Consider the following 17,364-nt stretch of genomic DNA (forward strand, 5'->3'; position numbering starts at 1 on the left):
GCGATTCTTTCATGGGCCTTTTCCAAGATTTGGCGTATTGTGAATATTTGGTCGATGGTAGACTTTCCAGGTCTAAAGCCACACTGATAAGCCTTTCAGTCGACGAAAATAGTGATCTTGGGAGAAATACCTTAAATAACGAAAGCCAAATCATTGTATTTTAGGCTGAATGACTCACCATATAAAAAAATCGATAATGCTTTTCCACCAGAAAGTTTTATATATTTTAAGACTTCCGAAAAAATCTTTCGCAAAAATATTAGCATACACGTGATGACCCCGTGAATACAATTTTAAACATATTTATGCAGCGCTTTCAAGCATAAACAGCACCTTTTTTTTTGAAGTGAAACTTCTTAGGCGTCGATGGACGAGCGAGAATGGAAAGTAAAATTTCAAGGCCATGCAACGTTTTGGGCATTTTCGTTCCGCGAGAGGGAAAAGAGATATAACGTAGAGAGAGAGAGAGCTATACCTTATATATATCTTAGATACACTTTAGGCTATTCACGTCTCCTTTTTCTTTGTTTTTGTACCATATAATATTTTAAATTGTTCAGCGCCGTTGCGACTAAAAGAATCATGGCCGCTGCGACTGCGTCTATGAATGTTTTTTTTTTTCTAGACGCTAGGCTTAGATTTTGGGTTTGGACGACATACGCATATTGCGGCATAAAGTGAATGCGTTGTGTTTTTGTTGTGCTCTACTACATTTTGGAATGCGTAGTGCCAAAGCGGCCTTCGCGTTATGTTTGCTGCTGCTTTTGCGTCAATCACGGTATTTTATTTTTGTAAGTGCAATATTCGGAATATCGACTGGTGGAAGACAAAAGTACACGGAAGCAAGAAGGGAGCGCTGGGCTCGCGCATATATGTTTGAACGTGGATGGATGTAGCTACATATGAAAACAATTATTTTGTAGGAAGTTTAAAAGGCAAGTAGGTATGTGTGTATGAATACTAGGACTTAAAGGACTTACATACACACCTACATAGGCTTTAGAGCAGAATTGTTTTTGCACTTGTTAGGAAGAAACTCGTTCACTGAGCGTATGTGTATCTGATTTCTTGTACGAATGTGATGGGCTGTGACATGTGAATAAATAAGTCAATGTTATTTGGGCATACATGCATATGTAAATGCGAAAGGATATTTTTATCTATTTGTATTTGATTTAGTCTATTTGAATTCTCTGCAAACGTTGTGAATTCTCTCTCTCTCTCTCTCTCATTTTCTCTCGGGTCTCTCCCCCTTTCTTTGTCTGCCTTGAAAGTTTCACTTCTGTTATGTGTACTACGCTACACGCATTTTTTTCAGAAATTATTTGTCTAAATTTTTATAAAAATTCGCTTATTAATGTTACTTTCGGTCCACCTAACGTAAATCATAACATTTTTCCGAAATATTTTGGCGGAAATCTCAAAATATTATATAATTTGCAATTCCGGTGGAAAACCAGAACAATTCTGGTGAGACATCCTACTGTACATAGATACCAGACCACATGGAACCTGTTCTGAACATTTGTCGCACAAAATTAATCGCAAACATTTTCATCGAGCTCATCGACGATTAGCAGAACCTATCTAAAGTTACAAATCTATTGAGATGGAATAAAGATTCCGCATGCACATCAAATCTGATACCCGAAAAGTTTTGCCAGAAAGAAAAATTAGCCGTCAAAGAACCCGATCCGACTGCAAAGCTATTTTCAATAACCTGAAGGTAGTCTCTCCATTTACTTGTTATATACGTACATGCACTATCGCGGCTTCGATAATGCTTTTCTCTATGGCAATACTACTAAAATAAACAGAAAAATATATGGCGAAATGGAAAAGAGTGTGTACAAAAAGTATCGCGAATTTTTTGTTTTTTCAAGAATTATTTATTTATTCATTAATATCTATTTTGTCCCCTTCAAAGTAATCCCCATGAGATATTATGCACTTGTGCCAACGTTTTTCCAATTTTCGAAGCACTTCAAAAAGTAATTTTTTTTATCTTGTTCAGCTCCTCCTTTGATGCCGTCTTTACCCCGTCAATCGTAGCGTAGCGTCGTCCTTTCATGGGTCTCTTCAGTTTCGGGAACATGAAAAAGTCACAGGGGGCCACCTGGGGAATACGGTGGCTGTGGCATCATTAGTGTGTTGGTTTTGATAAAAAAGTCGAGCACAAGCAACGATGTGTGAGCAGGGGCGTTATCGTGATGAAAGAGCCCATTTTTGTTCTTCCACAAATAAGTGCGTTTCTGGCGGATTGCTTCGCGCAAATTGCGCATAATTTGCAGGTAATATTCCTTATGGACCGTGTTACTCTGTGACAAGAACTCATGATGCACAACGCCAGAAAAACTTTTACATTCGACCGAACTTGGCGCGCTTTTTTCGGTCTTGGTTCGTGCGGCAGCTTCCTTTCGGATTATTGAGGTTTGGTTTTCACGTCATAACCATAAACTCACGATTCGTCACCAGTCATGAACCTCTGGAGCAAATTTGGGTCGTCGCGGACAGAGTCCAACATCTCATTAGCAATGTCCATGCGATGCTGCTTTTGGTCGAAATTGAGCAATTTTGGTACGAATTTCGCGACGACCCGTCTCATGCCCAAATCATTGAAAAAAATCGAATGGTACGGGCACGAGCCGAACTCGCCGGCATGAGTGAGAGACATGAGTACCAACATATCGCCACAAGAAAATCGGAATACGAATATACGTAACCTGCGAAAATTCAAAATTCGCGATGGTTTTTGAACACACCTCGGATACTCGCAAATTTTAAATTGATAAGTCACAGTAGTATATTGTGTCAATAGGTCAGGTTAAGTTGACCTGGCTGGCTAAAAGCCATCACATAAGCCATCACGAACCTAAGTAAACTCTGAAGCTCTAACACTGCGAGACATTCTAACTTCTCATATTACATTCCTAAGCATTTTAATCTGGTGCTAGCTAACGCAGGCCGCTGCCGTCGCCGAGTGGGTTGGTGCGTGACTGCCATTCGGAATTCACAGAGAGAACGTAGGTTCGAATCTCGGTGAAACACCAAAATTAAAAAAAAAAACATTTTTCTAATAGCGGTCGCCCCTTGGCAGGCAATGGCAAACCTCCGAGTGTATTTCTGCCAAGAAAAAGCTCCTCATAAAAATATCTGCCGTTCGGAGTCGGCTTGAAACTGTAGGTCCCTCCATTTGTGGAACAACATGAAGACGCACACCACAAATAGAAGGAGGAGCTCGGCCAAACACCCAAAAAGGGTGTACGCGCCAATTATATATATATGTATATATGTCACAAGCCAAACGCTATTACAAAAAATTGTTTTTATACTTTGGTACTTTATGTCCGTAGTGAGTTTCAAACTTGCAACCGCGGGGGCTTGCCTTTCATATGTCAGTCGCGCTATTGGCCGACACTTCTGAGCGTTCGTTATATGTATTGCCAGCCCCTCTCCTTAAGGACTTGGATGAATCTAAAAGAAATAAAAATCACTTTAATACGATTTGGACCCTTGCTCAATATTTCATATTATTTGAAATTAACCACAAATATATTTTTTTAAATTACAATTACTTCATTACTTACAAAGGGTTATACCAGGAAGAATTGCTGCATACTATTTATGTAAGTGTCCCATTACATAAAGCAGTTTGTAGTTTAAATGAAAAATAATAGAAAATACCCTGTTTTTCTTACAAAATAACTGTTTTTTTGCCATTTCTACACATCTTTTAATTAAATTAATATTTCCTCGTGAAATTATATTATTTGCTTGTTTATACTCATAAAGTAAAATATTATAAATAAAATAATATCTGTTAACAACTGGATTCTCATCGCAAAAGCTATGTTCACTACAAAGTATTTCAATGCTATGTTAATACCTATTCCTCTCACTTTCATTTTGACGATTTAATAAAAGCTGAATGGCTTTCTATAAAACACAGAACTATAAATAATTTTTGGTAGTTGGCTCGGTATTCACTATTAAATAGGTAAGTGAGCGAGCGTTAAAATAAATTTATGGACTTATCGATAAATTGCAAAAATCATATTTTATGTAAATGGCTACTGCCGATAACTCGTCATTAATGGGTATTATTTGCATAGCAGACCAGCTTCTACATATGAATGTGTATGATTGTGTGCATCTTCAACTAGGAAATAAATAAAAACATTCGTTGTGTCTGAGCATCTCCGCCGTCATTGCAGTCACCCTAAATGTATACCTAATAATATTATGAGAATTAAATATATTTGCATTCACTTCGCGCACGTGTATTTAATAGGGTAAGAGTGCATTTTAAGGTAGGTACAATAGAAAGGGTTTTAATAGACATAATTTGTTTAGTAAACTTTTCGTTATTGATTATTTTCATTGTTAATTAATTATTATTTATTGCTTGTTTCTAAAACATTTTAAAGTAAAAAAGAAATTCATTATTATGGTTTAAAACTGTTTATGGTCGATCTCTATCTCCTGGGCGATGCTACGACTAACATCCCTCTCAACTTTGACTATTTGTGATTTTATCGACATTTCCGACGACGGGCCTGCCTGAGCGACGTGCATCTTTAACAACAAAAATGCCTGAATGGAATCGATGGAACCAAAATTGCTCGTAATTAGCTATTGCAGTATCGGCTCTTTAAACCTAATTCGCAATTTCAACGGCCTGGTTTGCATTTTCTCCTTTATCAAAGAAATCCATTGTTAAGGAGCAAACAAAGAACAGCAAAATAATTTGTTTAGTGTGAAATGTCATCTTGAGAACGAGCATACAATTTAAATGGTTTGCTGGATACCTTACGAGCATCCATCTACCCAGAAAATAATTGCTTGCTTTTCCCCAAGCTATTTTTCTCAAATTAACTATCTATCTAATATAGTTCTTAAGTTATTGTAATTTTTGAAATCTAGCCAGTAAGATTTACTATTGTACTATTGACTTAATAGAAAAAACTAACTAGTTTGATATGCATTGTTTGTTATTTTTGTCGAAACCCTAGAAATATTTATATACCTTCAAATTCAACTAATTCAAAAAAAATTCGAAACAATAAAATGCAGGAATTTAATGCATATGACGTAGGCAGAATTGGTCCAAACTGGAGTAATTTTTAAAACACGAGGGAGGGGTGTCAGCATAAGGTGTCCAACTAAACTAGGATTGAAGAGATTTATTAGATACTATCAATATTATTACAATTATTTCAGTGCATTTTTTATAATTTCAATTTTCCACAATTTGATTTTCAACTTGTCACTCCGTTGTTTGCTATATTTTTTCTTTGGTTATGAAACAATTGGCGTTTACTTTCATTCAACGCGATGTCCGTATTCTTCCCTCGTCGCTCTGTCATCAAGAGCTTACGAGATGCCGTGTCTCCATAGTTTAACTCAAGCTAAAAGAGTCACAGTTGACCTCTTTGCTTTGGCTTTAAAAAAGTCTTCTAGCACAGTTACGCAGTGAGCCAAGTAGCCAAAACAAAAAATGTATGCTAGCTTATTTGAGTACGAGTTTGAATGTATTGGTTGAACATCTTCATTATGTGTAATAGAAACAACTTTCATTAATGGAAGCAAACTACTAACACATATAAATCTCTTCGCATACAATTTGTCAAATAACTGTGCTTTCTAATAGTTTTTTCTTTGCCATTTTATTCAATTGACGTAGAGGCAACTAATTTTCATTACTGCCTACGGATCTTGATTTCCTACAGGTAGGTTTTGTTAAAAACAAAAAACATAGTCAACATAACCTGTAAATATTATATCTGACATACAAAAATTTGCTTGGTTTCCTGAAGGCGAAAGATGTAGCGAAAGATACAGTTGGGGTCATACAAATGTTTATGATTTTAATTATATGATTTATACCATAATTCTTAATCAAGTTTTTCAATATTTCACAAGTCTTTCTTTATTTGGTAGGACCTTGGATCCTATCAGACATCCACTTGACCACACTTGACGACTTGTTAAAATCTTTGCGCACTTTATCTATTCCACAAGGAGTTTTTAGATGAAAATTCAAGTTATCTGCTTGAGAAAGACACTATTCCCAGCATCATGATAAGTTAAATACCCACAAGTTATTCGACTGCCTCTCTGTCTAATGGTTCTTCGGACGCAAATTTCTCAAAATCCGCATGTAAGTCATTATATCAAGTCCCAACATATCGAAGTTTTGTTCATCGGATAATTTTATCTTTCTGAATTCATATACACAAAAATTGGTTGGTGATATCGATTAACAATAACTTATTAGATAAAAATTTGTATATACCTTTACTTAGAGAGACAAAAAAATTGAAAGCTTTGAAGCAGTTTTTCCTGGCATTTTGGTTTGTCCATAATCTGATTTTTATCGAACTCTTTAATTATAAAATTATCAATTATCTACACAGTTTATTAAAACTCTGACAACTGCCGTAAACTCCAATTTACCCTACATTCATTGGTCGAGAAACTCATTAGGTGTAATAAACTATTAACAACTCGGCCATTTTGTTAATCATATTAATTGCCATGAGTCATAACTGAGGCATATAAAGCAAAACCACGTATCTATATATTTATATATATATATATATATATGTACATAATAATATATCTTATCCTCTTCATCAAAATCTGCATCATCAACATCAACATCAACATCATAAAGTGTGACATTTTATTAGTGCGAGTAATTGCGTTCAATCAAACGAGATTTCAATAACTGCATTCATATCCGTTAGTAGGCGATTAATACATGCCCAATGCGACGACAGTTTGCACTATTCAATGCAGACAACTTTTAGAAAAAAGTAAAAACGCATCTATAAAAGCAGCAACTAATGATTTCCATATTCATTTCGTATACTTAGCACACAAAAGTTGTCATGTGGCCTAAAGTCACGGTAAGTACGCTCGTTGCAAAAATAAGAAGGATTACGGCACACACAGGACTATCACCACGAATTCCTAATTACAGCTAGCCGCACTGGTATTTGTTATTGTTGTACTAGTTACCGTTAGGGCGCAAAATGATGGTCGCTACCGCGCCCCAATTGTACCTGCCGTAGCACGTGCTCGTTCTCGTCCCACCGCCAATGCCAGAGGTAGTGATTCCAGTGACGGTCGCTATCGCCCTAGTGGCGATGGACGCTACCGAGGTGGCAATGATGGCAAATATGTTCATGTAGATGTTCCATATGTGCACGACGATCGGACCGGTGGGCAGTACGAAGGAGGTAAGGACAGTTTTGGACCCGGGGGACCCGGCGGAGGTGGAGCGGGTGCGTCTGGTGGAGCGGGCGGTGCGGGTAGCGGTGTGAGTAGCGGTGCTAGTGGTGGAGCAAATGGCGCAGGGTTAACAGCCATAACAACTACACCAAGACCTGCGCCCAAACCGGCTGTTGTGGATATAGCAGCAACATTACCAAAGGGTACGGGAACTGGTGAGGGAGGTAACGGCTGGCGCATCCTGCAACTCTTCGATAAAGAAGAACAAGACGGCTACCATTACATGTAAGTGCTTTACAGTGAAATATTAATGCAATGGTGTATTAAATGTTGTGTGTGAGAAGTGCTGTTAAACTTATGGCATGAATAATACATAACAAAGAAGTTTGCTGTTAATCCGCAGCAATAGAGTTCACAAACTGCACGTGTGAGTAGAGAATGTTAATGAGCATTCATTAGCATTCTCTGGTGTGAGCAATATTAACAGTGGACAGCACGGAGAGGTATTTAAATGCACGGAACATTCATTATAACGAAATGCTGCTTTTAATTTCACTATAGACTACAGCCTAAATGTATGCTTTGAAATTAATATAAACTGTACATTTTGTAGATATGAAACGGAAAATGGCATTTTGGCGGAGGAAAATGGGCGCATCGAAAAATTAGCGCCGGAAGCCGATGGTTTGCGATCTTCCGGTTTTTATGAGTACACAGGCGATGATGGCGTGCTCTACCGTGTCGATTATGTGGCTGATGATAACGGTTTCATACCAAAAGGTGCACATTTGCCCACTCCACCGCCGTACGTGGCTAAATTGTTGGCATACTTGGCAGCAAATGCTAAGGAGTAGTGTATTTTTGTATTTAAGTTTATTTTACATGCAGAAGTATCAATGTTAGCATTTTATTTAAATAAAATAAGAAATTCAAGAAGAAGAATGGGAATACGAATCTTTACCAGGTTTTATACACAAAGCACTAGTGTAAAATACGCCGAGTTTTGTGGCCTTAAAATGAAGTCTGATGAGGAATATTGAATACTCGCAACTACTAAAATATTTAGAGGTTGTAATTTTTGGAATTAGTTATTCACTTTTAAATTCATTTTAAAACTCGACACATACAATAATATTCAAATACGCATATTTGGTATGATTGGAGAATATAATACAGATATATAAAGTGCAGATCATTAATTCTTCATTGAATTTGGTGGTAAATACGAACGACAACAAAATTTAATTTAAGATTTAACAGAAACACGATTGAACAAATGTTTTCAGCACTCTCAAAGTAAATATGGATTCATACAACGATCTGCAATGTTATGGGGTATAGAACAACAGTGCACTAATTTTAATGGAGAAATAAATAATTACGCAAAGAGAAAGCAGTTGAATTGCTTCGTGTTAATATTAAGGTTAAGTGAATGTTATCGAGATCTTTTATTCTACTCTGCGTCAGTGCTATAAAATTTTCGTTCTCTTTTCTCACACTGTGGTACTGAACAGGCAATGTGTGGCACGTTCCATCCTCAACCTAAACTAATTTTTGTTTATCTGTACTCACAAGTACAAAATGCATATTATACGAAATCTTTAATTGTTAAAAGAAATGGAAATAAATCGTTCTATAAGCTTTGGGAGCAAGTTTCCGTCCTTTCATGAATTTCGCAATTCAGTGCCTCTATATATTTCTGACCGATTTAGCAACGTGAGTCCTGGTGTTGTCATGCAGCAAAGTCAGTTTGTCATGCCTACCGTCCCATTTCGGCCGATTTTCTTTGAGAGTTCGATTTAAACGCATTAGCTGCAGTCGATGATGATTTCAGATGGTTTAAGAAGTTCATGCTTTAAAGGTTATGTTGTGCATCTGGTGGTACCAGAAGTGTTCATCTTCAGTGTTCTGAACACTTCTGGTCACACCAGATGCACAACATAACCTTTGAAGCATGAATATTTTTTATCGCTGTCTATGGACCGAGTTCACCTGACAGTCTCCTACTTTTTCAACGTTAGGCTTATCATAGATCCACTTTTCAATGCCAGTGACGATGCGATGCAGAAAACTTTTTCCTTTGTGCCGTTCAAACGGTATCGATATCCCTCTCCTTCAATTGAATGGCTCCCAGTTACCTGCTTTCTGGACCATTCCCATCGCGTGCAAACGTTTACCGATGATTGATCTTTCCACATTCAACTTTTTAGACATATCATCAAGGGTTCAACATGCGTCTTCATCCAATAATTGTTGTAGTTGAGTATCTTCGAATTTTTTCGGTGCCCCTTCGCGATCTTTATCACTCACGTCGAAATGGCCACTTTGAAAGCGTCGAAACCATTCTTTACCAGTTGTGTTTGATGGAGCGTGATTACCGTAAATACAGTGATCAATATACAAAATACACAATACGACACGTTTCAGCTGCACTTTTCTTTAAACGGTAATAATGAAGCATGACTTCCCGCAAATGGGACGAACATAGACACTTCTGGCGTCAGATAAAAAAGGATCTTTACGCTTCAAATGAATGCCAACTACTGCGATCGAGACCTCACATATACACCTTCAAATCACCAGTATATTACTAGAACAAACACAAAAATAGTATCAGCAGTGAAACCACTTTTTATTCTTATTTCATTATAGCATTCCGTAATAATATATAATTGGAGAAGTGCTGAATTTTTTTCGTTCTATTCTATATATATATATATATATTATATGGGAAATATTCTACATTTTTAAGGTATTCATAAGGTGACATTATTTTCGGGAAAAGAAAATACTCTAAGTAAAAGCAAAATTGCCCTCTATCTATTTAAAAGAAAACAGAGTTTTAGATTTAAGTCAAATTCTATTCGATCAAAGTTGCTTTAATGCTTTCGATGAATATTTTTAAGCTTCTAATTAATATAATCACCGTACTTTAATTTTTTATAGGTCTACAAAATTTCAAAGGACTTAATTGTCTATTAATAGTTTTAAATACTTACAGAGTAAGTGCAATATTAATATGGAAATCATATCAAACGACAGAAAAATTTTGTTTACTTTTTTCCCACATCAATTTCGATTAAGTATCCATTGCGAATAAATATTTTATTTCTAAAGAGAAAAGCTCACGCACTTTCTTACGGTTTTTTATAAAACCGCACGAAGAACGAAATGAAAAGAAAATAAATGTATTTCAATAGCTTTGTTCGATATGCATATTAATATTATAGAGTGAATATAAGTATTTCTAACTATTTACTGAAAATCTAGTCCTCTATTTTTTCACTGGGTAATTACCATCGCTGCTATAGGCGGCCGCCGTAGCCGAATGGGTTGGTGCGTGATTACCATTCGGAATTCAGAGAGAACGTACGTTCAAATCTCGGTGGAAGACCAAAAATGAAGAAAAAGTTACTTCTAAAGCGGTCGCCCCTGGGCAGGCAATGGCAAACCTCCGAGTATATTTCTGCCATGAAAAATCTCCTCATAAAAATATCTGCCATTCGGAGTCGGCCTGAAACTGTAGGTGCCTCCACAAGCTACAAAAAAAGCCGTTTTCCATTCGTAGGCGGCATGAAACTGTAGGATTCTCCATTCGTAGAATAAAGTCGATAGGACGGATTGAAGGAAGAGCTCGACCAAACAGCTAACGGAGAATGGTAAAAATGTCAAATTTTTCCAAAGTAGTACAGAAAGTCGGAAAGTCTCTGCTAAAACACATTTATTAAGAAAGGATATTTATTTCAATACTCTATAGTAGTTTACTCGTATGTATGCACATATGTATATATAATGCGAGTCACATTTAAAATCTTATTTGTAAAGGTACCAGAAAGGACTTCACGGCCAACGAAAACCTCAAAACTCATTTGAGTGTAGGCAATATATTCGTTTGTATATAGTCTAGTACATCTCGTATGGTTGCTTGGATGTTGATTTGCTACAATAAAAAAAAATCCATTAATATATATGAAAATATATACATATGTATTTTCTTACACTTGGAGCATTCTGCGTATTATCATTTGAATAGCTGACATTATAGATATTGTCTTGGTATTCGCCCGACACATGCACGTTCGTATTTTTTTCGGCCGATTCAACGTTACTACTTCCTACTTCAGTGCCAGTTGTCTCATCAGCGACCTCTGCTAATAAAAATATGTAACTAGTAGGCATTACTTTTTTATATCTAAAAAGAATGAAACTATTTATCTCTCCTCCCCCTTACCACCTGTGTCCGGCCACAACTGACTCTGATAGTTATAGTTAAATTTCATGTTTTCATCATCGTCATTTTGCCATTCAAATTGCACAATTTGCCAACCACTACCGTCGTAATTGAAATCTATTGCGAAGCGTAAATGATCTTTCGGTCCCAATTTCAAGCCAGCAAATCCATTGATGCGACGTGGTTCATCATGTATATACTCCAGGCCACGATCACCATAGCCACCGTCATACGGTATGTGCACATGACGATATTTGCCGCTTTCATCAGGTGTATACTTGCCTCGATAACCACCATGCAATTCAGGCACATAGCGTCCGTTGCGCAAAGGCTCCGGAGTTTCCGTATTTGTATCCGTTGCCTGCGGTCTGCTATAGCCAAGATGTGTATAGAAAAGCAACAAAACAATAAGTATTTTGTATAAATAATTAAGAGTGTACATCCTTAGGGCACGCTAACAGTGTTTATTCCTATATGGGTATGTATTATTAATAATGTTGTAATTTCTTCACTATTAACTGTATCACGTATACGCCACGTCTTCCGCACGATTCGACAGGTACAACTGCTCGCACAATACTGAGCTGTACAATTTCGACATCATCGCACGCTACATTATATTCTTTTCTATCTGCTTCTACTTCATTAGCTAAGCAGTTATAATAGTAAATTTATTAACTAGCACAATTAATGTACTTGATTAGTGGAGCGCCAGTATGGTAAAGTTGAATGGTGAGTTATTTGCATATGGCGCTGCTAAACAGATTTTCATTGCAAATATGTACGAAAATGAAAAAATTTCCCAGCTGGAAGTTACATCCTTTAGTTAATAGAAACAAAGACTTGAAGTGAGATATTAACTCACAGCTACCTATCGATTCTTTCAAATAAATAACGGACATGCTCAAACGAAATTCGGCTCAGAGGGCACTCCGAAATGATCCGTCTATTGCAAGACTAGGCCGTCTCTGCCATACAACAAATTTTGATTCTATTTAATTTCTCTTTTTTTTTTTCTTTGAACTGCTATATGTACCCATGTGGTTTAATTTGCCAAGTTTTATAACGTAAAGTATTGATTTCATCTTTCCATTTTTGTAATTTTTTGGATTACGAAATTGTTCTATATTAAAATTCGATAAACTGATATTGGCTTCGGATTATCACAAATCTATAGGAAAACCCACATTATTTTTTTTTTTTGATATCGAAAAAAGGCAACCAACTAAATGGCTGTTGGTACAACAACTTAAGAACAAAACTCTTTTAGTATGATTATTTCGACGTCAAGTTTGTCCTATTGACTAAATTCAAGAATGACTTACCAAAGGGATTATAAATTTTTCTCATTTAGTACATGGACATAAGCTTTATATTTATATTCATTAAAAAAATTCCAGCTGGGCATTTGTTTGGTTGACATTTCAATGTCTGTAGTAAACTTGCAACATTGTTTTAACAAACAGTGTTTCAAAGCGAGATTTTAAACTTCTGGATAAACATCTGCCCGGAAAATCGAAATATCGAAATGGATGAAGGAAGTAGAATAAACAGTCAGTTTAGATTATCGATTTTGTGGAACACGCCTTGCAGATAAAGGCGTATGAAGAATTATATGATCATCATATTTAAAACGGTAAAAGTATTTTTTTCAAAACTACTTTTTGTGCAGGTCCAAAATGTATCTCACACATATGTATACTGATTTACCTGAAAATTAAACTATACCTTCTAAATATATTAATATTACCTAGAGAAAGGTCTAAAAATTTTTATAATCCCCATATCTTTGGTGATAGACATTTTATTATAGTATATATGAAGTTATATTCCTAAGCCAAATCTTCGCATTTGTTGTGGAGTTGAATTAAAAATAAGTTCAAAAACTGTATTTTTTTCTTCTTTTTCAAATGCGCTTCCTCTTATGTTTTCTTACATTCAGTTGTCTTAAGCAAACGAAGTGGCTTATTGTGTTGCTTCAACGATGGATTTACAACGATGGATTTACAATTTATAAAACGCGAGGCATTCAAGTTGCGAAACAAAGTGACTGTTCTTAAATGACAACCAAATGTTTAGTTTTGGCCATAAATACAATGAGACGGACGATGAAATTCTCTGTGTCTTTGCCGAAAACTTAGAGCAGCTGTAAGCAGATGGGATGGTGTATATGCGTAGCCTGAAGAACCGACAACAACAACTTCTCTCAGAAATTATCAATCCGCAGCCAAGAAATCGAGTTTTCAAGAATATATCCCTGAATAAAAATTTTAAACGAACGCTTGAAAAATGCTTACATTTTTTATGTTCACATTTAAATTTTTTGTTTATATTAGGTAATCGTAAAAGTCTTTTCGTATTTCTAATCAAATTTCAACTCATTTTTTTTTATATTTATAATGAACTTTATTAAACCAAATATATACCATTTTGGTCGACCACCTTTTGCCATTTTTCTTCTAGAGACATTATTCCTTCAGTGTAAAACTTTTATGGTTTCTCGGCGAAAAACTGCGATAAGTAATTTTCACAGGCTTCTCTTGAAGCCAACCTTACTCCATTAAGGGAGTTCTGCATTGATCGAAACAAATAGTAGTTCGATGGTGCAAGGTCAGGGCTATATGGGGGATGCATCAAAACTTCCCAGCCAAGCTCTCCCAGTTTTGCCGAGTCATCAAAGATGTGTGTGGCCTAGCGTTGTCCTGGTGGAAGACGACGCCCTTTCTGTTGATCAGTTCTGGCCGTTTTTTTCGATTGCTTGCTTCCATCTCATCAGTTGTTGACAGTTAATTGTAGGATCAATCGTTCGAGTAGGCTGGAGCAGCTCATAGTGGATGATTCCTTTCCTATCCCACCAAACACACAGCATAACCTTTCGAGGCGTCAGTCCTGGCTTTGCGACCATTTGTTGAGCTTCACCACCCTTGTACCATGATCTTTTTCGCACATTATTGTCGTATTTGATCCACTTTTCGTCTCCTGTTACCATTCGCTTCAGAATTTATTAAATTTTTCACAGACAATTCATGTGGTACCCAAACATCGAGCTTCTTTTTGTAACCAGCCTTTTTTAAATGGTTCAAAACCGTTTGATGATGAATGTTTAGTGCCTTGGCGATGTGATGGCAGCTTATGTGACGGTCCTGGTTAATCTTATCCATAATTTCATCGACTTTTTCAACGATAGGTCGACCGGAGCGAGGTGCATCTTTCACATCGAAATTTCCAGAACGGAAGCGAGCGAACCATTGTTGTGCTACACGAACTGATACTTTTTTATACAAAAGTTTCAAAATATAGCGAATTTCTTCATTATTTTCATTCATTTTTGAACAGCTATAACTTTTTTTCAACTTCTCCGAATTTAATTTTTTTTGTTAAATGAAGCTTAAAATGTCACCTTTCTAACACCATATGATATAACACAATGTGATTGGTAGCACTGGAGATAGATGACTCCAACGACATCTATTGACAAAATACGAAAAGACTTTTTCGACTACCCAATATTTATGTTAAAATAAGCAGTTGTCAATTCTACGGTGGTAGCAGTTTATTTTAGCGGCTACCCCAATCTAAAACTTTTCAAAAAGACGACTCGTTACAACCAATGGTTAATTGAATTTCTCTTTGTGAATACACTTATTCAAAATTCAATAAGTCCTAATAAAATCATATGAAAAACTGTGCATATATATATTTTAAAATCTTATGTGGATACTCGAATTGCGGTATTTCATATTGTTGGATTTGGCTCACCTTGAAACACCCATACAGTCGACTGCTGTTTACTTTCGGGCTCATACGCGTAAATCTATGATTCATCACCTGTCACAATGTCATAGACGTGTTTCGAAGCCCCGCAATCGTATTTTTTGAGCATTTCCTGCGACCAATCGACACGAGCCTTTTTTTGAGCGATTGACAAATTGTGTGGGATCCAACGCGAATAAATTTTTTTGACAGTCATATGTTTATGCAATATTGAATGTATGCTGCTCCCACTAATGCCTAAGATTGTCTCAATCTCATGATAGGTCACATGACGATCTTGCAATATCAGTTCGCGCACAGCATCAATGGTTTTCGGAACAACAACTGATTTTGGACGACCTTCACGAATTTCGTCTTGGAGTGAACTACGACCACGATTGAATTCAACATACCATCGATAAGCACTGGTCCTTGATGGAGGTTCATCGCCAAAATTAAGTTCATCCATGCAATGTTGCTGAGTTAATCCACGTCGAAAGTTGTAAAAAATAATCGCATGAAAATGTTCACGATTTAATTCCATTTTTGGACCGAGATGAATCTTTTAAGTTACTGTAAACAACACAAATAGCGCTGGTATTTCAAAACGTTCTGAGTACGTAAAAGCCAAAAATGTCAAACTTTGCGATACACCTATCAGTTGCCAGATTGCAACTGATTTGATCTTATCAATGTAAGATGAAACCTGCAAAATTAGCCTTAGACAAAAATTCATAATACGACAGAAAAATACACAAGAAAGCAGAATGTGTACTAACAATTCCTACCACTATTATTATTTTAATACAATATTAGCCCAGGAATTTCACGGAGTCAACAAATTCTTATTTTAATTAAGTAGGCTATTCAGTAGAAAGTTCAAATAATTGCATGGCGTAGAAGCTTCAACGAAAGCAATACTTAATTTTATAATTTCACAGTTATTTTTCTCCTTTCACAACACTTATAAAGTATAATATAATAACATTTAGATATTAATTATCACTTCAGGCTTGTGTACATACAAACTACGAACACACAGCCGTCCATCGCACAAATTATTACCCACAAATGTGGTGTGGAATGCAAAGCTGCTATAAACAAGCACATTTGTACCTGCATACGGACATACGTTGTATACTTATACATACTCACACAGATACAAATGCTTGATTTTTCGACGTGCATTTTTAGCACAACTTCATAATTTCTAATCGATCTAATTAATGTGACGCCTCCGGACTAAAGATTGAAGGTAATGTACATTTTTAACATTTCTGATATATTTTTGTGGGGAATTCCATTCTCGATTAACCTTGCAATGACGCATTGTAAATTCAGATTACATGATATCATATGAAGCTGAAAGCTATCACTTTTTCTCTGATAGATAATAAGATAAAATTTATTATACTTACATTTCAGCACATTTCAAACAAATATTTCCCCCACTAATAATTGAATTAATTACTATTTTTATTAGCTGAAGAAAATCTTTACTACCAACAGCGTATGCATGTTTGTCACATACAAGGTAGTTCAAAACGTTTTGCGGTTCGATAAGAGAGGGCGTTGCTGCTAGCCTAATTTTTTTTTTTTTTTTTACTTTTTTTATGTTGGTACACTGTTCATATGAACGTATGAAAAGTTTCATTTCATTCTGACAATTCGTTCTTTGTTTACAGGTCATTTAGTATCGACGCGTCACAGTATTTTCTTCAATGGAGAAAATAAAGTATCCTGCAGTGATTGAATTTTTATTTTTGAAGATTTAACAGCAAAGGAAATTTATGAACGAACGTTGACTTTTCGCCATCAATTAGTTCAGTAGAAACACGAGTTGCTGAACGTGGTCATACAAGCCTTGAATACGATACACGTCAAGAATGTCCACAAACACCAACAGTATTGGGAAATCGTCGAAAAAGTTGTAGGCTTTTCATTGGGTAGTGTAAACAATATTTTGGGTGCCGCATACGCGAGCAATGAAACAAAATCACATTCGAATGCGACTTGCTTAGCAACATTTAGAGCGTATCCAGAAGGATAAAATAGATTTTGTGCGTCGATTTATGGATGAGACTTGAGTCTATCACCATGATGTTAAATCAAAACAAGAGGCTAAAGAGGAGTGTGAACCAGCT

At 36.1% G+C, this 17,364-nt stretch overlaps 2 protein-coding genes across 3 annotated transcripts; one reads left to right on the top strand and one right to left on the bottom strand.

Moving 5' to 3' along the window:
• Positions 1-6,800: 6,800 nt before the first annotated feature.
• On the top strand, positions 6,801-8,888 carry LOC128866914 (larval cuticle protein LCP-30). Its single transcript, XM_054107966.1, has 3 exons — positions 6,801-6,911; positions 6,986-7,521; positions 7,850-8,888. The coding sequence occupies exons 1-3, from the start codon at positions 6,894-6,896 to the stop codon at positions 8,088-8,090; spliced, it is 795 nt and encodes a 264-aa protein (XP_053963941.1). The 5' UTR covers positions 6,801-6,893; the 3' UTR covers positions 8,091-8,888.
• Positions 8,889-10,940: 2,052 nt separating this feature from the next.
• Positions 10,941-12,049, bottom strand: LOC128866702 (uncharacterized). Of its 2 annotated transcripts, none has more exons than XM_054107612.1 (3): positions 11,468-12,049; positions 11,236-11,384; positions 10,941-11,176 (listed from the first exon to the last, which is right to left on the bottom strand). In XM_054107612.1, the coding sequence occupies exons 1-3, from the start codon at positions 11,907-11,909 to the stop codon at positions 11,102-11,104; spliced, it is 666 nt and encodes a 221-aa protein (XP_053963587.1). In that variant the 5' UTR covers positions 11,910-12,049; the 3' UTR covers positions 10,941-11,101. The 2 variants fall into 2 exon arrangements, with proteins under 2 accessions (XP_053963587.1, XP_053963585.1); XM_054107610.1 differs by having other exon boundaries at positions 11,236-11,387.
• Between the last annotated feature and the right edge of the window lie 5,315 nt (positions 12,050-17,364).

The sequence above is a fragment of the Anastrepha ludens genome, chromosome 6 (assembly GCF_028408465.1).
Source record: "Anastrepha ludens isolate Willacy chromosome 6, idAnaLude1.1, whole genome shotgun sequence".
Lineage (NCBI taxonomy): Eukaryota > Metazoa > Arthropoda > Insecta > Diptera > Tephritidae > Anastrepha > Anastrepha ludens.